Below are 24,038 nucleotides of genomic sequence, written 5' to 3'. Positions count from 1 at the left end.
AATGTAGAGAGGGTTCCGCCCCCCGGAACCAATCTGGGAGATGGTTCCACAGGAGAGGAACCTGAGAACTGAAGGCTCTGCCTCCTGTTCTACTTTTAGAGATACTAAGAACCACAAGTAGACCTGCATGCTAGGAGCGCAGTGTTCTAGTAGGTTCATAAGGTTCTATGAGCTGGGAGCACAGTGTTCTAGTAGGTTCATAAGGTTCTATAAGCTGGGAGCACAGTGTTCTAGTAGGTTCATAAGGTTCTATGAGCTGGGAGCGCAGTGTTCTAGTAGGTTCATAAGGTTCTATGAGCTGGGAGCGCAGTGTTCTAGTAGGTTCATAAGGTTCTATGAGCTGGGAGCACAGTGTTCTAGTAGGTTCATAAGGTTCTATGAGCTGGGAGCACAGTGTTCTAGTAGGTTCATAAGGTTCTATGAGCTGGGAGCGCAGTGTTCTAGTAGGTTCATAAGTTACTATCAGCTCTTTAAGATATGATGGAGCCATTAAGAGCTTTGAAATTGAGGAGAAGGATTTTAAATTCTATTCTAGATTTTTCAGGAAGCCAGTGCAGTGAAGCTAAATGCAGTAATATGATCTCTCGTTCTAGTTTTTGTCAGAACGCGTGCAGCTGCATTCTAGACCAGCTTGAGAGTCTTTATTACAATAATTCAGCCTAGAAGTAACAAATGCATGGACTAGTTTTTCAGCATCATTTTGAGACAGGATATGTCTGATTTGCGTAATATTACACAGATGAAAAAAGGCAGTCCTTGAAATGTGTTTTATGTGGGTTATGTGTGTGTTTGTGTTGTCTGTTTGTGTGTCTGTTGTGTGTGTTCAGGTCTCTATACTGAGAGTCTGAGGGAGGAGGAACAGCAATGGGAGCCTCATGATGAAAAAAAAAATGTATAAGTGTGTTGTTCTATTTGTGTGATAGGATTCATGTTTTTTATTAGCAATACGTTATAATTTGTGATAATTTGATTCTTTATATTTATATATTAGAACTGTTTCTATTCTTCGTACTTAATTTTCGGTATTTATAGTTATTATTTCCATAAATACCTAAATCTTTTACAATGCTGTGTATGGCATATTGCATATTGCATATGATAATTCATACTTAGAAAGTAGAACTGAAGTGACATGTATTACTAGGTGATTAGCTAAAACTAGAGCTGTCAAAGTTAACACAATATTAACACATTTTAACGGCACTATTTTTTTGATGCACTATTAACACACTCAGGTTGTGTTTGACCCTTGTCCCAGCCTGTAGTTTGGAAATAAGGAAGCGATGCAGCAGTAACGTTTATGATAACAAGCAGAAATGGAGAAAGAAGAGTCTTATAAACGGTAAATTCAGCTTCTGATCTGATGTGCTGAACCTGACCGCTCCTGCAAATAAACTGTCTCAGAGCATGAATACATGAATCCATATCCAACGAATAAGCCATCTCCAGGTGTACAGCTCTGTTACTCATGCAGGTAAACAGGACTCCATATCGTTTAACCATACTTCTTCCTCGTCTCAATTCAAGTTGGGCCAAAATATTCCAATCCAACGTTGGTGAAATGAGGGAGGTCAGGTAGGAGTCTTTCCTGTGGCAAATCTGCCATTTTCTGCTCCCCTGTTCTGCCTCTCACACGTCGACACATAACACACCTTGAAATTATTTTTCTTGCTACTGAGTGTCCTTTTTACAACCCAGTACTTCTTACGAAGCTCAGACAGCATGTAGTTTCTCCCACTGTGTCCAGAGCATTTGTGGATGTGTCGTAGTAGAGATCTGAAATGTGAGCATCTTTAGGCAGGATCTATGTAGGCGACCACCTACAGTACTCTTATGTCTTTGTTTAGTACAGGGTCTTACTGCTTAGGACAGATCTTACTGCTCCTTTTCACTCTGAATGGTGCTGTTTCCAGTGCTGCCATTTCGACTGGGAATGATTGCCTCTGTGAGAGATCTTCCACTGTGAGGAGCTGTCCACCAAGTGTGGTCTCGAAAGTGCTGAGTTCAGTGCTCATCTTTTGGTTGCTTGAGTGGGTGGTGATCTGACCTGAGGTAAGTTCCGTTGCTTTTTGATGACCAACATCAGAGTGTTCTTTATTTTGACATACCATGCCACTGTTTTTAATAGTCTCATCCAATCTGAGAAGGAGATAAGATGGTCTGTGGGAGTTTCATTGCTTGTCACTGTCGTGAATACAGCAGCACTTTTTCTGACCTCTGGGTCATCTTGTAACACTGCTTGAGAGACCAATGATTTTTCCACAGCCCAATTTCCTTACGCCTTCCAAAGGAACTCTGGGGCATATATCCATCTTCTTTGTTGCATGAATTTGACTGCACTCATTTCTCTCGAGGCGTCATCACCAGGATTGTCCTTGATTCTTACATATCTCCATTGAGACAGGTCTGTATTGTAAGGAAAGGAAATTCGTTTCCAGGTATTTTTCTCCAAACGAATAATGTTTAAGGTATGTTTAATTTGGAGCTACATACCTCCTTTGAAGGGTTTCTTTGTAGCTTTGTTTCATTTACGTGTTGGACACATCAACATTTCCTCTCCCTTTTATTTACTTGATCCACCAAAAGTCCTCCAGTTAGGATCCACAGCTTGTCATTGACAAATTGTAGTGGCCAAAAAACCTCAAAATGTGTGTGTCCTTTAACTCCTGACCTATTTCACTTTTACCAAAGTGGAGTGAGCAGTGTGTCTGACGCGCAGTCACAAAAGATCCAGTGACCAGTGTTGTTCTTGGAATGAAAGGAATTTATTGTCAAAACAATAAACAACAACACAAAGAATTAAAGAAAAATATGATGCTTATTTTAAGTCCATTGATCTGATGATGCTGCAGTCAATGGCAATATCGCTGCTTCCGGCTGCCAATTCCGCCTCTCTTCTCAAACTTCAAAACTTAAAGGTTAAAACCCTGCCCTCAACACCTGAGGAGGGAGGAGGGCACACCTTACTGCCAGAGATAAAAATTCATTTTTTAATCAACAATTCATCTCAAATAATCAATATATCCTGTAAACAGAAATAAATTAAATAGCCATTCACGAGCAAGGAACACATCACCAACGAGATACGTTTTAACAGATTTATTGACAAAATTTGAATGAATTGTGTATTCTTGATGCGGAACGATTCTTGATACGGTGATTCTTGATGCGGTGTGGGGAGGTCGGACGAAGGATCCGCCGCTGCGCCCGGGCAGTGACGAACCCCCAGGAACCTATAAGAGAGGAGAGAAGAACAGAAGAGAGGGCGGGGGGGAGGGAAACTCGAAAGCGAGAGTGAACGAGGGGGAAGCTGTTAGGTCTGTTTATATAGGAGCCGGAAGGGGTGTAATTGGTGTGTGTTCCCGCTCCTGAAACTGCGCTTATCAAGCTTCGATTCACGAGCAAGGAACACATCACCAACGAGATACGTTTTAACAGATTTATTGACAGAATTTGAATGAATTGTGTATTCTTGATGCGGAACGATTCTTGATACGGTGATTCTTGATGCGATGTGGGGAGGTCGGACGAAGGATCCGCCGCTGTGCCCGGGCAGTGACGAACCCCCAAAAACCTCCAATTATTTGAGACGTGCTCGTGCGGATCTTAGATCGTTGAGTCTGAGCAGATATAGCGGTGATACGTTAATGAGCGTTAATAGTGAGAGTCCGAGATACGAGCAAGACGGCACGGGTCGAAGTGTGATGGTGACACGGTGAATTCTGAGCATCCAAGGAAACTGAAGATGGTATATGGAATATGGAATATGAACATCGCTTTGAGGGTCAGGGCGATGTGAGGAGTTTGGTATCCTCAACGAATGGTGTGTAAGCAAGTGGACAGCAGATTGGCGGTAAGAGAAAGCCGTTTGGCTGGTTCTTGGCTGACGAGACCAGCGAGAAGTGACTTACTTGGGGATGGTTTATGGTTGGGCTGGGATTACCTGTGATTAGTTTGGAGAAAAACTAGTACCGCTGAGGTAGGGTTTGATAGTAGGTGTTTTATGTTCATGGCAGAATGAGCATAGGTGATGTAGCAGATGACAGTGGTGAGATAGAACGAGGGGGAAATGATGTAGCATCGGTCATGAAAGTGTTGGAACTTATTCCAAGCTGTCCAGTAGGAGGAGAGTGTAGAAGATAAGCTGTTAATATTGTAGTTTGGAATTCAAAGATCAGGATTGTTAAAGATGGATTTACAGATTGAAGTCAATGCAGAATATGGAGGAACTGAAGTCAGCAGCGGTTTGGCGTGCAGAGCCAGTTTCTGAACTTCTGGAACATAAAATGAGAGAGAGAGTCAGCGATGGTATTATGGTGGCCTGGGACGTAGGCGGCGTGGAGGATATTGGTTAGTGATGGAGTGCCACGTGAGCGACGCATGAATGGCGTGATTGAAAGGAGTTGGAGCGACCTTGGTTAATGATTTCAACGACTGAGATTATCATAGTGTATAAGAATGGATTAACTAGACTATTCGTGTCCCCATAGAACAGCAGTGGCTACTACGGGGGTAGATTTCGAAGAGGCGGAGGAAGCGACCTGGCAATTGTCCATGAGTTCTGGGGGCCATTCTGATGCTAACCATCTACCGTTGTAGAAACCCCCAAAATCAGCAGAGGGAGTGGCATCAGTGTAGCTGGATGTCAAGGGAGTTAGTCAGCTGATCATCATAAAAGAAGGAGATACCGTTCCGGCTAGAGAGGAGATGGAACCACAAGCGAAGCTCTGCGAGACAGGATTGGTTCCGTGACAAGGAAGACAGAAGCGACAGGACGATACGATAGACCGCAGGTGGCTCTAAGAGCGTCGATAATGAAATAGTTATGGTGGTGAAATAGGACGACATATATATGTTACTTTGAACGTGTGACAGGAGCATTGATAATGAAATGGTAGAAGTGATGAGATAGAACGAAGTGTAAGTTACGTTAAACATATGAAAGGGGCGTTGATAATGAAATGGTCGAAGTGACGAGAGAGAACGACAGGTAGTTTACGTTAAACGTGTGAAAGGGGGTGGTCTCAGCTGGCCATTTGGCGGAGAACGATGCATCGTTCTGTCTGATGAAGTTGCGGGAGTAGCACTTGGGGGCAATGACATCCCGGTGTCACTGCCTGGGAGAAATGAGCTGCAGGGATCAGTGTAGTCAATTATGCGTTATCCTGGTACCTTGATGATGAGACAGTGGAGCGCTGGAAGCCCGGGGGCAGATGTTCCGGTTGAAGCAGAGTGCTGGCAGCTCTCAGTGCCAGGAGCCTTGACTAGAGCAGGCTTCTGTGGCAACTAGAGCAGGATGTCCACGATAAAAGCTGCCTGCTGTCGAACTAGGCGAGCCAAGGTTGGGTTGAGTAAACGGCGGGGTCACTGACGTCAAACATCCTGGCCGAATTGAAGTGGTGCAGGGTCATTGGCATCCTGGTGCTGATGTTCTGGCCTAAGCCGAGTGCTGTGATTGGAATGAAGGGACGGCAAGGGTTGTAGGCATCCCGGTGCCCGATGTTCCCTTTGGAACGAAGTGCGGTGGTTGGACAAATAAACAGCATGGGTCGCAGGCATCCCGGTGCCTGATGTCCCTGTCTAAACAAGCGCTGTGCTGCTGTTGGATTTAAGGAAACAGCATCGGTCGCAGGCATCTCGATGCCTGAAGTACACAACTAAGTGAAGTGCTGCTGTTGGATTTAGCAAACAGCATGGTCACAGACATCCCGGTGCCTGATGTCCCTGTCTAAGCGAAGCGCTGGGGTCGTAGTGAGGAAACGTCATGGTTGCTGGTATCACTGTGACTGATGTTCCCGTCTAAGCGGAACACTGGTTGGAGTTAGAAAACCACATGGGTCGCAGGCATCCCGGTGCCTGATGTCCCTGTCTAAACGAAATGCTGCCTAAATGAAATGCGTGGCTGGAGTAAAGAAAACCGCATGGGTCGCAGGCATTCCGGTGCCTGATGTCCCTGTCTAAACGAAATGCTGTGGCTGGAGTAAAGAAAACCGCATAGGTCGCAGGCATCCCGGTGCCTGATGTAGACGACTAAGCGAAGTGCTGCTATTGGATTTAGAAAACAGCATGGTCGCAGGCATCCCGGTGCCTGATGTCCCTGTCTAAACGAAGCGCTGCGGTCGTATTGAGGAAATGGCGTGGTTGCTGGTATCACTGTGACTGATGTTCCGTCTAAGCAGAACACTGTGGCTGGAGTAAAGAAAACCGCATGGGTCGCAGGCATCCCGGTGCCTGATGTCCCTGTCTAAACGAAATGCTGTGGCTGGAGTAAAGAAAAACGCATAGGTCGCAGGCATCCCGGTGCCTGATGTCCCTGTCTAAACGACAAGCTGTGGCTGGAGTAAGAAACCGCATGGGTCGCAGGCATCCCGGTGCCTGATGTCCCTGTCTAAACGAAAAGCTGTGGCTGGAGTAAGAAACCGCATGGGTCACAGGCATCCCGGTGCCTGATGTCCCTGTCTAAACGAAAGCTGTGGCTGGAGTAAGAAACCGCATGGGTCGCAGGCATCCCGGTGCCTGATGTCCCTGTCTAGGAGCGGCGCTGCGGTTGGAGTGAGGAGACGGCAGGGGGTTTATGACTCAGACAATATAGAAGCAATTTCAGGTTAGTTGTTTTTGTGATAAATTGTGTTAGTAGCTTGCGATCCAGCTTTTAACATGGACGATACAGAGTGATTTCGGTTAGTATTGTGATAACTGTGTTAGTAACGTGCAATACGATGCGTTTAATGGCAGATGATGCCTAAAATGACGATTGACTCGATAAGCTGGCAACGTGCAACCTGGTGTTTGTAATGTTCAAGCACGTGTAACGGTGTGCAATGGCAAAGTGACGTTAGAGTAGCTGCGCGAGAAGCTTCCAACTGGAATATGGAAAAGACAATATGGAAGTAACTTTAAATGAATTATGAATCTTTACTACAAAGTAGTGGAGATGGATAACGTATGATGCAGGACTGATGCCGTTGGTATAATGCCATAGACTGTATAGAAGAAATGGGCGTAACAATGTGACATCACCCACTGGTTTGTGGACTGCTGCTCGGAAGCCACTTTTATTTATTTATTTATTTTCCCTTCTTTATCTTTTATGACACCAAAACGATAATACTGAACAGGTCTGAGTAGAATTAGTAGTGCAATACTACCTGGCCCCTGCCGGGGGCGCTGTGGCCGTGGGGCTACGGGGCTCTGTGACGTCACGCGTGCCGAACCGGGCGGTGATTGGCTTAGACGAAAACCCGGAAGGCGGGAGCGCCGGTTGCTGTTGTTGATGCTGAGTAAACAATGAAGCTTTAGTTTAATGTGGCTGAGGTTGACAGGGAATGCATCCTATGCAGGAATCGTTGGCAGTTCGGTCGCTGATGTCGGGGTCCGTTTGAGGATGTAAAGTCGGCCGGACGGAGAGTGCTAGTCCGGTGTGGTGGAGAGTTATCTGGACTGTTGAAGCGGCTGAGGAGGGGAGAGTTGAAGCTGCTGCTCCAGCGGCTTGGTGCGTTGCTTCCCTGCTTTTTGCCCTCGCTAGTGGAGGAGAGGAAGCCGGAGATCTACCGGGAGTGTCACATCAGGGGAGTGTGGGTTGAAGAGCCTGCAAGGCCGGTATGAGCCTGCAAGGCCGGTATGAGCCTGCAAGGCCGGTATGTGCCTGCGGGGCCGGTATGTGCCTGCGGGGCCGGCATGTGCCCCGCTCAGCTGCGGTCTGCTGCTGGGTGACGAGAGGAGAACCGGTTTCCCACGAATCTTCAGTCAAGTCGGACAGGTTGATTTGCAGTTCGTGATCCGTGGTGAGTTCACTCTTGGAGTAGTAATCGTAGTGTGATGAGTAGGGCTCTCCCCTTCCTCTTGCTGGTGTAGCCACACCCCATAATCAGTCGAACTGATAACAGGTGAGTGCTTATCACCTCAGTCCTCCTTAAATGTAGCTGCAAACAGCCTGCAGCAGGCTGGCTCTCTCTCCCTACCTGACCGTCCTGGTGGAGCAATATTTATGTCCCGGTAAGGTGCGCTCTTTTTTTGGATATGAAGGAATGTTTTTTGCATAGACTCAAGTATTTTTATTCTTGTAGATTGTTGCAGGAAGGATCAGAGCGATAGGTGGACGGTAGTGGCTGCTCTCCTCCCCTCCTTGTGCTGTGTAGTGCATTGGTGTACCAGACCACATGCAGACAGTAACTCGCAGCTCTCAGGTACAATGGTCGGTTGTTATTTGTTTTAACCAGTATTTTGTTTCAGAAGCTCCTCCTGTTTTAACAAATTTTACATCTGTATTAGAGTTGTGTGCCATCAGGTTAATGTAACTACTTATCTCTCGTGGCAGGAATGGTATGATGGTGGTTACTGCTTGACCTAATTGCAGTAAGATAATTGCCAAGGTAATGCAATACCTTTAGTAGAAATTTTGTGGCACATTTATTTATTTTGTTAATACTGTTTATTTTTGCCCTATTAGGAGGAGCTCTGACCTACTGCTGTTTTTGTCCCCACTTATTTTACTTTGTGTATTTTTTTGGGTTATTTCATTTTGTTATACTACCTGTGAGTGACTTTTTATACGGTTGTTGTTGCCAGTACAGGTGGGCTGCCATATTTCTGTAGGGGGTGGGTCACCTGGTGAAGGCCCTCCTTTTCGTTTGCTTCTCCCTGCTTGTGTTTTGCATGTATATCTTACAACATTTTGCATGATTATTTTGATTTTGTGTGAAACTTATCGCGTGTCTTTGTTTTGCAGTGTTTTTGGACTTCCCCTATCCCGGCCTGGTGGTGGTTCCCCTTTCCCCTCACTCACTCCCTCCTGCAGATTTCCCTGACACCCCCTTTCCTTGTACTGGTAACATTTTTAGCTTGCCACTGTTGTGCATTTTAAGTATTGTTTGAATTCTTTTATATCTAATTCGGCTAGTGAGGTTATTAAGTCTTTAAAATCACAGCCATTTAATAAAATTACCTTTGTTTATACCTGGAAACTCACGTCCCTGCTCCTCCTTTTCATACGAACCTGTATAGTAAGAGTGTATTTCCCTGGGTGAAACTCCCAGGGTGGCGTTGTCACCTTCAGTGTCAGGGGCTGATAGTTGCCCCGGTCACAGTAGCATTTGTTCAAGTTTTGTTGATGCAATGCAGGAAGTACGATCTGTTTCTGGGATGACCGTGAAAGCTTGACTGAGACTGCCTGCACGTGAAACTCGAAAGCGAGAGTGAACGAGGGGGAAGCTGTTAGGTCTGTTTATATAGGAGCCGGAAGGGGTGTAATTGGTGTGTGTTCCCTCTCCTGAAACTGCGCTTATCAAGCTTCGATAAATGGGGCTCCTACAGGAGCAAATAAAAAATGTGCGATTAATTTGCGATTAATCACGAGATGACTCATGTAATAATGATTATATATTTTAATAGACCGACAGCCTGAGTTACAACATTTGAAAATGCACCTGCATTGTTTTGCATTTTGTGACCTTCAGTTAAATAAAAGGACCTATTTTTCCAGTCAAATATTTAATAATTTAAAGTTTTCTTAAAAAAAAGTTAAAATCTAATCTCGCCTCGTTCTTCAGAAGTCATTATCGTGTGTCGTCTTGTTCTCATGAGCTGAATGTATTGTCACACCAGTTGAAGCTAATATGAGGCTTTGACAGTCTGGTAGACTCACACTTGATTAGTGTGACTCAAAGTTTCAGAATATTTAGAAGTAAATTCCCTCTTTGAGTTTGGATCCCTCCACTGCAGCTCAGCAAGGAAACACTGAAGAAACACAAACATACTTACTTGATATGTGGAACTCAGACTGCTGAAGCCTCATATTAGTTTACACTCTGGAAGTCATTTTTACACACAACAAGACTGTGGATTTTAAATTCCTGAAAACATTTACATTCTACACATTTGTGTTCAACAAATCCTGAAAATTATGAACCAAACATTTGAAACTTCACTAAAGAATCTAAGCTTGTGAAGCGCAGTGTCTTATGATTAGGATACTTTATTGGTCTCCCTAGGGAGAAATTTATCTTGGAGATAAAAGGAGTGGGAAAACACCCTAATTACACCCCTTCCGGCTCCTATTAAACAAACCTAACCCTCTTCCCCCTCCTTCGCTCTCGTATTTGAGTTTCACGTGTAGGCAGTCTCAGTCAAGCTTTCATGGTCATCCCAGAAACAGATCGTACTTCCCGCATAATTGCATTAACAAAACTTGAACAACTGCTACGATTACAACTCCAAGAGCGAACTCACCACGGATCATGAACTGCCGATCAACCTGTTCAGCTTGACTGAAGATTCGTGTGAAACCGGTTCTCCTCTTGTGTCCAGCAGCAGACTGCAACCGAGCGCCCCAGCGGAGCCGTTGCACTCAGCGGGGCACATGCCGGCCTAGCGGGCTCTTCAACTCACGCTCCCCTGATGTGACACTCCCGGTAGATCTGCGGCTTCCTGTCCTCCACTAGCGAGGGCAAAAAACCAGGAAAGCAACGGACAAAGCCGCTGGAGCAGCAGCTACAACTCTCCTCTCCTCAGCCGCTTCAACAGTCCAGATAATTCTCCACCGGACTAGCACCCTCCGTCCGGCTGCCTTTACATCCACAGACGGACCCCGACATCAGCGACCAAACTGCCGCCCGCCTCCAATGATTGCTGCATAGGATGCATTCCCTATCAACCTCAGCTACATTAAACTAAAGCTTCATTGTTTACTCAGCGGCAACAACAGCCACTGGGTCTCCTGCGTTTCTGGGTTTTCGTCAAAGCCAATCACCGCCCGGATCGGCACGCATGACGTCACAGAGCCCCGTAGCCCCACGGACACAGCCCCCCCTGGCAGGGGCCAGGTGGTATTGCGCTACTCATTCTACTTAGACTTATCAGTATTTATACCAACGGCATGAGACACCAGTTCTGCATCATACGTTATCCATCTCCATACTTTATAGTAAAGAATTCATAATTAATTTAAAGTCACTTCCACATTGTCTTCTTCCATATACCAGCTGCAATCTACTCTAACATCACTTTGCCACTGCATACTGTTGCACGCACGTGCACATTACAAACACCGGCTTGCACGTTGCTAGTACATCTAGTCAATCGTCATTTTAGGCATCATCTGCCATTAAATGCATCGTGTCGCACGCTACTAACACAATTTATCACAAATACAACTGACCTGAAACTGCTTCTATATCATCTGCATCATGAACACCCCCTGCCGTTTCCTCACTACAACCACAGTGCAACGCCTTGACAGGGACATCAGGCACCAGGTTGCCTGCGACCCCTGCTGTTTCCTCACTCAAATTGTAGCTTTTCACTCAGACAGGGACATCGGACACAGTAATACCAGCAACCATGCCGTTTCTTCACTCCTACCGCAGTGTTTTGCTTAGACAGGGACAGCAGGCACCACAATGCCAGCGACCCATGCTGTTTCCTTACTCCAGCTGCAGCATTAGCTTAGTCATGGACATTGCAGCCCCTTGCTTAGACAGGGACATCAGGCACCGGGATTCCTGCAACCCCTGCTGTCTCTTCACTCCAATCACAGCACTTGGCTTAGACCAGAACATCAGCACCGGGATACCAATGACCCCTGCCATTTTTTCACTCCATCTGCACCACTATAATTCGGCCAGGATGTTTGATGTCAGTGACCCCGCCGTTTACTCAATCCAACTTTGGCTCTTCGCCTAGTTTGACAGCAGGCAGATTTTATTGGGGACATCCGGCTCTTGTTGCCACAGCAGCCTGCTCTAGTCAAGCACTCTCCGTCAACCGGGACATCCGCCACCGGGATACCGGGACATCCGCCACCGGGATACCAGCGCCCCCGCTGTGTCCTCATCGAGGTAGAAGAATCACCCATATTCGCCTACACTGATCCCTGCAGCTCATTTCTCCCGGGAAGTGACACCGCAATGTCATTGCCACCAAGTGCTACTCCTGTAACTTCATTAGACAGAACCATGCAAGCCAATTTTGGGGGTTCCATGGTGGCTAGTCGTTCTCCTCCAAATGGCCAGCTGAGACCACCCCCTTTCACATGTTAAACATAACCTACATGTCGTCTTATTGCGTCCCTTCGACCATTTCATTATCAACGCCCTTTCACATGTTCAACGTAACATACGTGTTGTCGTATTTCGTCACTATAACTATTTCATTATCAATGCCTCTTAGAGTCTCTCTTCATCGACAAATTCATACATGCGCTTAATCATTCTTAAGATCTGTTCAGTCTTGGTGGAGGGCCAGCAGTGGATCCTTCATACAGCCTCCCCACACCACATCAAGAGCACAAATGATTCATTCAAATGGTGTTAGTAAATTTGTCAAACGTATCTCATTGGTGGTGTGGTCCTTGCTCATGAATTTGAATTTAATAAATAGAAATAAATCTATCAAAGCCACAGTCAGTGAACTCACCTCAGAGTCTTCAGTTTACAGTTTGGACTCTCCAGTCCAGCAGACAGACGCTTCACTGATGAATCAGACAATTCGTTTCCACTCAGGTCCAGATGTGTCAGATGAGGGTTGGTCTTCAGAGCTGAGGCCAAAACTTCACAGTGAGTCTCTGAGAGTCCACAGTCCCAAAGTCTGTAATGACACAAATATTACAACATATGTTATGAGTATGTGTGTGATTTATAATGTTAATCACATCTGGACTTACTGAGCCTTTCTGCAGTTCCTCACAGCTGGGATCAGTCTCCGTCGTCCCTCCTGTGATGTGTTGTACTTCTCCAGGTCAAACCCATCCAGAACCTCCTCTGACATTTGCAGCATGTAGGCCAGAGCTGAGCAGTGGATCTCAGAGAGTTTCTTCTTTGATCTGTTCTCTGACTTCAGGAACTCTTGGATATCCTGATGTACTGAGCGGTCGTTCATCTCCATCAGACAGTGGAAGATGTTGATGCTTCTGTCAGGAGAGATATCACCACTGTTCATCTCCTTCAGGTTGTTGATGATTCTCTGGATGGTTTCTGGACTGTTGTCCGTCTGACCCAGCAGGCCTCCTAAGAGACTCTGGTTGGACTCCAGAGAGAGGCCATGAAGGAAGCGGACAAACAGGTCCAGGTGGCCATTTTTACTTCTGAGAGATTTCTCCATGACTCTCTTCAGGAAGTCATCAAGAGATGTTAAACCATGATCACTGTCAGGTGGCTTGTTTCTGAAATAACTTGAAACTTTCTTGAGGAGAGACTTTGGTTCTCCCAGGAAGTCCTTCAGTACCTCTGTCTTCCCGCTGGTGTAACAGTGGTACATGTAGACTGCAGCCAGAAACTCCTGAACACTCAGATGAACAAAGCTGTAGACTGTTTTCTGGAAGATCACGCTCTCTTTTTTGAAGATCTGTGTACAAACTCCTGATAACACCAAGGCCTCTGTGACATCAAGACCACACTGCTCCAGGTCTTCTTGGTAGAACATGATGTTTCCTTTCTCCAGTTGTTCAAACGCCAGCCTCCCCAGCTTCAGAAGAAGGTTCCTGTCAGCTTCCGTCAGCTCCTGTGGACTCGTCTCATGTCCCTCATCATACTTGTTCTTCTTCCTCTTTGTCTGAACCAGCAGGAAGTGTGAGTACATGTTAGTCAGGGTCTTGGGCAGCTCTCCTCTCTGGTCTGTAGTCAACATGTGGTCCAGAACTGTAGCAGTGATCCAGCAGAAGACTGGGATGTGACACATGATGTGGAGGCTCCTGGATGTCTTGATGTGTGAGATGATTCTGCTGGACTGCTTTTTAACTCTGAATCTCCTACTGAAGTACTCCTCCTTCTGGGGGTCAGTGAAGCCTCGTACTTCTGTTACTCTGTCCACACATGAAGGAGGGATCTGATTGGCTGCTGCAGGTCGGGAAGTTATCCAGATGAGAGCCGAGGGAAGCAGCTTCCCCTTAATGAGATTTGTCAACAGCACGCTGACTGATGACGGATGTGTGACATCAGACACGACCTCAGTGTAGTTGAAATCCATTGAAAGTCTGCTTTCATCCAGGCCGTCAAAGATGAACAAAACTTTACAGCCAGCGAGCTTCTCTGCTGTGAGCTTCTGTAATGTTGGATAGAAAACATGGATCAGCATGAGCAGACTGTACTGCTCATCTTTGATCAAGTTCAGCGCCCTGAACGAGAACAGAATCAGCAGACTGATATCTTGGTTGTTGGAGCGCTGTGCCCAGTCCAGAGTGAACTTCAGCACTGAGAAGGTTTTTCCAACGCCAGCGACACCGTTCATCAGAACCACTCTGATGTGTTTCTGTTGGTCAGGTAAGACTTTAAAGATGTCCTGACACTTGATTGGAGCGTCATGGAGGGTCTCCATCTTGGAAGCTGTTTCAAGCTGCCACACCTCATGTTGGGTATTAACCTCTTCACTCTGTCCCTCTGTGATGTGGACCTCAGTGAAGATGCTGATGAGGAAGGTTTTAGTTCCTGCTTCATCAGTTCCTTGAGTCACACATTCACATGTGCTGCTCAGACTGATCTGATGTTCATCTAAAACCTCCTGCAGACCACTTTCTGCTGAAAGAGAAGAAAAAAGGTAGAATGAACCAGAAATCAGTGTGAGTGTTAATGTTCAGTAGGATAGAGGAGGTAGATTCCTGTTTTCAGAGATGATGACATCAGCAGACAGATCTTCAGTCTTACTTTGTACAGTGCTGGTCTGACTGTCTGTCTGCAGTCCAGGTCTGGTTCTGGATCTTTCTGCACACTGGGGACAGGAGGAGTCTCCTGATGAAGCAGACTGGTCCCAGTATGAGGTGATGCACTGTCTGCAGAACCAGTGTCCACAGCTGGTAGAGACTGGATCCTTCAGGACGTCCTGACACAAAGAACAGCAGGACAGCTGCTCCTCCACAGAAACAGCCCTCCTCTTCCTCCTCCTCCTCCTCCTCTTCCTCTCTCTGTGGACATGAACACATTCTTTATGTCACATGACATTAGTGGAGGCCAACCGACAGCTCACAAGCTGCATGCAGCTCTTTCCCCACATAAACAGTCCAGACTCTCAGTATTTACACACTTACACAGTTTCTGTTCTTCAACCTGAGATTCAACAACAAAAATATTAGAGACTGAATTTTTACAAACTTACAGAATTATAAAACAAATATTGTTGTAATGTAGATTATCAAATGATATTAAACTGAATCATCTTCAGGTCAGTTTACAGTAGAAACAGTCTCTTACTTTGTGTCTGGGGGTCCAGGTTCATTACTGAAGACTAGAGGACGACATTTAGACCGGTCACTCTTCATAGACGGACAGCTGGATATTACAGACTCTGCTCCGTCCTCCTCTTCCTCCTCTTTCTTCATCCTCTGGAGTCTGAGAGGTAAACCAGTAACACTGGAGACACACACACATAGTATAATAAACCCAGTCCTGCCTCTCAACTTAGTAGCTTCTTATTAGTTGACATGACTTTAACTACAACCATGTGTGTTTTCTAGTCATCACAAAGAGAAACTTTGACTCTGGTTTAAATCCAACAAACAGACTTCAGATAAACATGTGTGTGCTTCTTAACTGTGACTTCTCTCTATTTAGAGCTCAGCAGTGAGTCACGTGACATCGCTGTGAGGACGCACAAACCAGGAAAACAACAACAGGAAACGTTTCAACACCTCAAACTCTGTCATTTCACATTATTCTGACACACTTTAATCAACTAAACAATGAATGTGATACATAATCATCAGATTGATCAAAATGACAGTAATCATTATTTACAGTCCTGATATTAACACTCACCTGCCTCAGACTTGCTGTTTTCCTCCTACTGCTCTACTGACTGTGAAATGGCGTCTGACTGAATAGTTCAACTTCACTGCATACCTGCCTGATGCTACCTGTTTGCTCCTCCCCTTGTTTATTGGAAGTTGGTCACAGTTCTTCCTCAGACTTGCTGTTTTTCTCTTTCTAGTCTGTTAACTTTAAAATGAAGTCTGTACAGACGTTCATCTTTACTCTCTACCTGTTTGTTCCTCTCACCTTCGTCTCTGGCAGTCTCATGTGTATTTTAACAGCAGTAAAGGATCAGAGTACTTCTTCTACCACTGGAACAGGATGATTGATGATGGTAAGTGATGGTTCAGATGGTGTCATGTTACTCTTATGTATTAATAGGCTGTCATGGTCCCTGTCAGTCAAATCTAATCAAACCACACCCACACAATCCTGGGAATGTTTTTTCCCAAACCTTTACATAACTTGTTGCTGATTGATTCATTAAAAGTTCAGAGCCAAAAGTAACAACACGCATTACTGAAGCACACACCATAACAATCTCCATGCAGTGAGCACTAGTACAGAAAAATAGTCAATTATGAACAATAAAAAGTCTTTCAACCTTCAAGTGAAGCATTGACAGCTTGTTTACCAAAGTAAAGGCAACAGTGTAAAATACTCCAGAACAAGTCTTGCAAACAAAATCTTTCTGACAGCAGAAACTTAAAATGTATAAGAGTCATAAAATAATGTCAGACCTGTTGTGTTGGATTGCAGTAGATTGGTGTGTGTATATATATATATATATATATATATATATATATATATATACACATACATACACACACACACACACACACATACATACATACATACATACACACACACACACACACACACATTATTACTTTTACTGTAATACTGCATACTACATCACTATAATACTGCAGTACTTTTACTGCAGTAAAGATATATATCAGCCACACGTAACATCACACCTCCAACTACTAATAGGAAAAAAACTAAAAATGTAGTACTAAAAATACCCAAAAGTTGTTCTAATAAAACAAATATTAGTATTATAGTATTATAAGTTTGCATGTGTAAAATGTAAGATAACAAATGTAAGATGTTTTGCATTAAACTGAAGCATGAAACATGATAAAACACACAGAGGAAGATGTTGAAACGAACTGAACAAACTAAAACAAAATCACTCTGGAATAAAACCAATAAGACAAATAAATCAATTACAGTGGTGGCTGCTCACGTGTTTCCTTGCTCATAGCTCCTCAGAAATCCTCCTCGATCCTCAATCCTAGCGAGACATCAGTGAAGAGAATTGAGAAGCAGCCGTGGTCCTCTACCAGCAGGAGCCTTGTGGGAGGAGTTGGCTCATCATGGAGATTCAGCTCACCTGGACTGAGCATCTTCTATATCAGCTGGTGGCAGTCAGTCACGTGGCCTTTCTCCTCTGACTTCCAACATGTTTGGTTTTTGCTTCATTTATTTTTTAGGATGTACAATAAATGTGTGGTCTCCCCTATTTTGTCCATCCGTGAGCCGGATTGTGTCAAATGTCACAGAGTCAGAATGAACTGTGGAAACAAAGTCCTGATTACCTGGAAACTCAGACTGTATTTAAAGAAAACAAACCGATACTAAGATCTGACCAGCTGTAGGTTGATAACGCACCCAAACCTGTTCTGTCACTTTATGACACAACAAGATCTGATTAGACTGATCTGATACATCACTGCAGTTTGACAGAAAGTGGAGACAGATTACAGTGTATCACTCCAAAGTGTTAGCCTATATTTGGTGTCCTGGTTCAGAACAGTAAACAACTTTTGTCAAGATTTTGTCATGACCTGTTGATCTGATGATTTCCCCCATTAACTGTTATTATGGATAAAATGACCATAAGGAAGAGTCTGTCTGTCTGAGTCACATTTTAAACATATTTGTATTTTACATCATTTGTCGACGCAGCATCAGTACAGATCAGAACATCATCTGACATGATCTCTCTCTTGGACAAACAAAGATCCATTCACATTCCATGGAGGACGTCATAACTTATCAGAGAAACTTCACTCCCTTTTCTACCATCAGACCAGTGTCAGAAATTAAAAGACACATTCCTGATTTCCACTTCTCTCTCAACACAGCATGAAAGTGAGAAATAGTGTTAAAACTTATACAAAAACTTCTTGAATATCAAAACTTCAATATCAATTACTTATATAAGTATAATTATAATTAATTACCTAAAGAAAACCTCCATCATCACAGTTATTACAGCCATCACAGATAAATGTGTATTTGAAGAAGTGTCATTATAATTTCTCCTTTCATAAACACAAATGTTGGTATGAGAACATTTACTTAATGTGAGAAAGTGTTACAATGCTGTTTGCTGTCAGCAAACATTATGGTGATAATCAATTATCTATCATGGAATAAGTAGAATAACAATATGATTATGTTTGATCATGTTAATCCTTTTCAAGTTTTAATGAAGGATGATGATGAAAACTTTTGTGGTAAAAATCTGGAAATTAGATCCTCAAAGTAGCTGTGATGAAGACTGTGTAAAGTGAATTCAGACATTTTCTTCTAAACACATTAAATAGGTCAAAAATGTATTTCTAAAAAAGGTCTAAAAAGCATTTCAACCATTTAGATTTGAATTGTGGAGCTAGGATTAGCATAAACCCGCCCCTGCTGCTGTAGAGGTATAAATACATTCAGCGCTAACTGCTACTACTACAGTCCACAGTTAGCCAGTAAGCTGAGCTAGCCGCTGAGTTAGCCGCCAAGCTAGCAGCAGAAAGCTCTCAGACGTAGCGTCCATGTTTCTGGTAGAGGTGGTGACTTTGATTGACAGGTGACACTTGGTAGGGGGCAGGGCTTCTGCGAACTCGGTGGCCACACCCACAGCATTTGGGAGCAGAGACAGAGGCTGATTTTTATACAACTTTGAAGCCTAATTTCATATATTTGGCAGGATGGTTAACAACACACTTTTCTGTGGTATGTCAAACTCAGAACACATATTTATTCTTACTTTACACAGACTTTAAAGTTTTTGTAATCTTGTATTTTTTGTCAGCAAACGTACAGAGAAAAGGCCTTTTTAAAGTAAACACACCAGTAAGTTTTGCATTCAGCCTGTTTTTGACATTTATGATATTTGGTGAGGGGGGCACATGACTTTGTATGTTGCCTGCTCCACAAACTGCAGTGTTGGACTATACATTTAATCCCTTGTTAAATGAGTTCACACAACGTTGATTAAGCCTATCACCAGCAGATAAATCTCTGTGTTGTTTACATAAGGAGTTTTTAAATCTTGAGAATCTGCCGACTTTCCAGTACGTCTGCGGGTTGGGAAGCTAACTTCCGGTTAGCCGTTTGCTAACTTTAATTGGGATAAAGTAATGCAATTGTGTGGCTCTTCTAGACTATCCAAATATCATGATATGAATGAAGCCCTGGCAGTGAAACAAGTTGTTTCGTGGGGTTACATGATGCTCAAACCAATTTATCCACCATTTTATAGCCAGAAAAGTCACAACCAGAGGTCTATAGGGCTCTGGGTGTTACCATGGTTACGTAGATGTATTGTGTGTGACATATTGGTGTTCATGTTCATTTGTTATTGTCTTCACTTATAGACCTTGTTTTGTACAAGTTGTTTTTTTTAGCCTCTCAAATTTTAATGTTTTTGAAGATAAACGTCTATCAACTCTACGACTCGTCATAACAGAGAGGGAAAGTGTGGTCCTCACCAGTGACCAAAAAACTGGTGGACCCCACATCTGACAAAAACAAGACTGTGTGTGTGTTTGTGTGTGAGAGAGAGAGAAAGAGATCATGTCATATAGAGCAGGATATTTTTTAAAAACAACCAATTTCTTTCTAAATAATTTGTGACAAATGATGTAAAATATGTTAAAAACAAACCAGCACAGACTGACTCCAACTCTCTACTGACCTCAGAGTCTCCAGTCTGCAGTCTGGACTGAAGATCAATCAGCTGCTTCACGTCATGTCTGATCAGGTCGTTTCCACTCAGATCCAGCTCTCTCAGATGGGAGGAGTTGTACTTCAGAGCTGAGGGGTGTGAGTGGGTGTGGGTGTGTGTGTGTGTGTGTGTGTGCGAGAGATTTAGATAAATGCAGATCTACAAGACTATTTGTATCTGCACATACACACATTTATTTTCAATGAACTAGAACACAGTGTTAAACCAGGAAGAGAAAGCTCTCTCAGATGGGAGGAGTTGAACTTCAGAGCTGAGGTGTGTGTGTGTGTGTGTGTTACTACGTGTGTGTATTACTGTGCGTGTGTCTATGTGTGTGTGTGTGTGTTACTACGTGTGTGTATTACTGTGCGTGTGTCTGTGTGTGTTACTACGTGTGTGTGTGTGTGTGTGCGAGAGATTTAGATAAATGCAGATCTACAAGACTATTTGTATCTGCAAATACACACATTTATTTTCAATGAACTAGAACACAGTGTTAAACCAGGGAGAGGAAGAAGAGAAAGATAATCACTGATTGATGATTACTGATGGTCATTTTACCGTCTTTAAACAGTTATGGTAAACACACACACGGAGGAACTTCTGTACGGATCCTTTCCATGTTGTGAGCCAATGATAATGACATTTATGATCCTGTCACTGGAGGAAACAAGCACTTTATTTAGACAGAGCAGGGTCGCCTTGTTTTACTCAGAACCATCAAACTTTATGGCGCCTGTTGTGGAGTTGTCTGAACTCTCTCTATATACGGCTCTGGTCAAAATAAAAATAACTGGATCGTTGTCACAGTTGTGAAGACGTTCAGTCTGGAGTTGAATCGTATTGTAGAGTGAGTGACACACTACCTGACTTCCACAATATTGTATTAAAATGATAAACCAACCATTTGAGATTTCTTTTGGTTTTCCACCTCCCCCACCCCCCTTAATAATTTAAATCACTCTACACATCAACTTTCATGAAGGCATAAACAATGGAAATAATGAAAACAGTAAATATGAACAACTAAACACACATCAAGTCATCTTAAAACCATCAAAGAGTAAATATGATTATCATACTTTGGTAAATACATTCTGCCTTGTCAATCAATTACTGTATATACACATAGGCATTACACTTATAACTTCTCACAGTATACTCTATGATTATTAAAAATGAGAAAATAAATGCTCATAAAAATATACAGAATACAAGTAATTATCAACTCTGAGTGTTAATTACGACAAACTAATTAAAGCACTAATGTTTTAAAATATACAATCAATACATTCAATATTCAGCATATGGAGTAAAAAGTAAGATGTAATAATATGAAAATATTTGAATACAAAGTCAAAATCAAAACACTGAACACACTGAATCACATGGTAGAGTGAGTCACACACTTTCCACACAGTAGAGGGTCACCAGCATGAAGACGTTACTAGCTCTTATGATGCATGCTGGGATGGATCCCATCTTGTGTCATTGTTCTAACATTAAACACAGCTGGGAGCAGTTGGGGAGGAGCTTACCATAACAGCTGAAGCTTTGTTAACAGGCTCACATTTCCTCCACAATATTTTCACTCTCACTTATTCCAACTTGTTCATTTTCCTCCTGACAAATGATAAACCACCATCTGATGTTTCATTACTTTAACAATATGATCTCTGTTCCTGGTTTTGGTTTCACTGTTCTGTGTTTAATATTTCCAGCTGAGACTGTGAGAAAACTACAACACGTCATCATTATTTCTACTCTGCTGCTCTGACTGTGGTAAAACAGCCACGTCTCACTCTCTCCCAGCAGTAATCCTTCTCCTGCTGAAAGTCACAGTCAATTCTCTTCTGCTTCATTCATTAGTTTTAGTCCTTGTTAACTCTCAGTGTGATTCTGAGACGCTTGATAAATATGAGCCCAGGCTCACAGTCTGACTTATAACACCTGTTTTGATCTTTTCTGCATCAAACAGTTCATGTAGAACTAATCTGTAAAGTGCTGACTTCAGCTAAATCCAGAGATAACTGTTCAGTTTGGAGTCAGTTAAGAGACTTAAGTGAAAATCCAGATCCAGATGGATCATCAGGATCCAGCTGATCCTCTCTCAACACTCCTGGATGTTCACTCTCACTCTGACAGAGATCATGGCCCCCAGCTGATGAGAGAAGAAGAAAGAACAGAGGAGATAAATGAGTGTTTAGTGAGACTCACTTGATAAGCTGTCAGTCAGTGATGCAGCACATCCAGTATAAAGAGCAGCAGGGACTTCAGTCCTGTTCAGACCAGAAGTGGAACAGCTGTGCAGTGTAGCTTGCTTCCTTTCAGCTCTCATGTTAACGTGTTGGAGTGAACACACTGAGCTCCAAGCTCACACACCTGCACACACTTTTACTATCAAGTGTGTTTCCTCTGCAGATTTCACTCAAGTACACAGAGGAAATAAAGTGCTGAGAGTCATGAACACATCATTACTGCAGAAACAGAGACATTCACTCATCAGTTTACTGATGGATTTACTGCTGATACATGTCAACTCTTATCAAAGTTTAAAGCTACAGAGTCTCTGTGAGATTTGAAGATGTTTCCTGCTGTTAAATCATCACATGACAATCAGTCAGAGCTCTCAGCTAAACAGCTGCTGTGATTCCTGGACTTCAGCAGAGGTTCTGGTCTGTATAAAGACCACATGGTTACTAAACGTAATGATGCTTGTGTGAAATCAGAGCCAGTGATTTGCAGGCTGCAGTCAGACTGATCTTAGAGCTCTGACAAAGATGAACTGATCAATAGTTTGGTGTTGAAATGAGAGAACAAACACTTTGAGATCAGATTTGATGATGAGGATCACTGTCTCTATACATCTTGTAAGGCTGTCAGCTGTAATCCAGCTTCATTTCCTGCAGACATCAACACAACAACAACAGTCGTCTTCACATCAACTCAAACACATGATCACAACAAGCTTCTGGCTCATCTGATTGGCTGACTGTTCTCCCTCTCTCTGTCTTTCTGTCCAATCCTGAAGCCTGTCACCATTCTCCTCTCACAGCTTCACTGAGGAAAGCAGCACTGAGAAGGTTGGAGCTTCACCAGGAAATACTGGATCTTTGCTTTGATACTGACTGTGTTTAATACTAAACTGCTGAAACCAGCACAGACTGACTCCAACTCTCTACTGACCTCAGAGTCTTCAGTCTGCAGTCTGGACTCTGCTGAAGATCAATCAGCTGCTTCACGTCTGATTCCTTCAGGTTGTTTCCCAACAGATTCAGATATCTCAGATGGGAGGGGTTGCACTTCAGAGCTGAGGCCAGATAATCACAGCTGATCTTTGACAAACTGCAGCTATACAATCTGAATAAAGAATAAATGAAGTCAGTTTAGAAACAAAGTTCATGTTTGAAATTATTAAATGTTTCATAATCTGTTCAGAGCTGAAGAAGATGTAGAAGTTTGCGTGTGTCTCTGTATGTGTTTGTGCGTGTATGAGTGTGCTTGTCTTTTTTTTTTGTAAATTTGTATTTTGTGACCTTCAGTTAAATAAAAGGATTATTTTTCCAATCAAATATTTAATAATTAAAGTTTTCTTAAAAAAAGAAAAAGAGTTAAAGTCTCATCTCGTCTTGTTTTTCAGAACTCATTATCGTTGAAGCTAATATGAGGCTTTGACAGTCTGGTAGACTCACACTTGATTTGTGTGACTCAAAGTTTCAGAATATTTAGAAGTAAATTCCCTCTTTGAGTTTGGATCCCTCCACTGCAGCTCAGCAAGGAAACATTTAAGAAACACAAACATACTTACTTGATATGTGGAACTCAGACTGCTGAAGCCTCATATTAGTTTACACTCTGGAAGTCATTTTTACTCACAACAAGACTGTGGATTTTAAATCCCTGAAAACATTTAAATTCTACACATTTGTGTTCAGCAAATCCTGAAAATTATGAACCAAACATTTGAAACTTCACTGAAGAATTTGAATTTAATAAATAGAAATAAATCTACCAAAGCTACAGTCAGTGAACTCACTCCAGAGTCTCCAGTCTACAGTTTGGACTCTTCAGTCCAGCAGACAGACGCTTCACTGATGAATCATACAGTTTGTTTCCACTAAGGTTCAGATGTATCGGATGGGAGGAGTTGGACTTCAGAGCTGAGGCCAAAACTTCACAGTGAGTCTCTGAGAGTCCACAGTCCCAGAGTCTGTAATGACACAAATATTACAACATATGTTATCATGAAAGAGGACACTTTATATTTACTTCATGCATTTGATGATCAAACA

The 24,038-nt window shown here is 43.2% G+C and overlaps 1 protein-coding gene across 1 annotated transcript in view; it reads right to left on the bottom strand.

Annotated features, from left to right (window-relative positions):
* The window catches only part of si:ch211-233m11.1 (NACHT, LRR and PYD domains-containing protein 14), a 58,438-nt gene that overhangs the window by 21,848 nt on the left and 12,552 nt on the right, over window positions 1–24,038 (bottom strand). The window contains exons 7-8 of the mRNA XM_053333523.1: window positions 12,659–12,817; window positions 12,412–12,582 (exon numbers count right to left, since the gene is read on the bottom strand). Of these exons, the coding sequence (XP_053189498.1) occupies window positions 12,412–12,582; window positions 12,659–12,817 (330 nt within the window). The remainder of the gene's footprint in view (window positions 1–12,411; window positions 12,583–12,658; window positions 12,818–24,038) is intronic.

This window comes from Scomber japonicus, chromosome 14 (assembly GCF_027409825.1).
Source record: "Scomber japonicus isolate fScoJap1 chromosome 14, fScoJap1.pri, whole genome shotgun sequence".
NCBI lineage: Eukaryota > Metazoa > Chordata > Actinopteri > Scombriformes > Scombridae > Scomber > Scomber japonicus.
The sequence above is the reverse complement of the archived record's forward strand: the minus strand, read 5'-3'. Positions and strand labels throughout refer to the sequence as shown.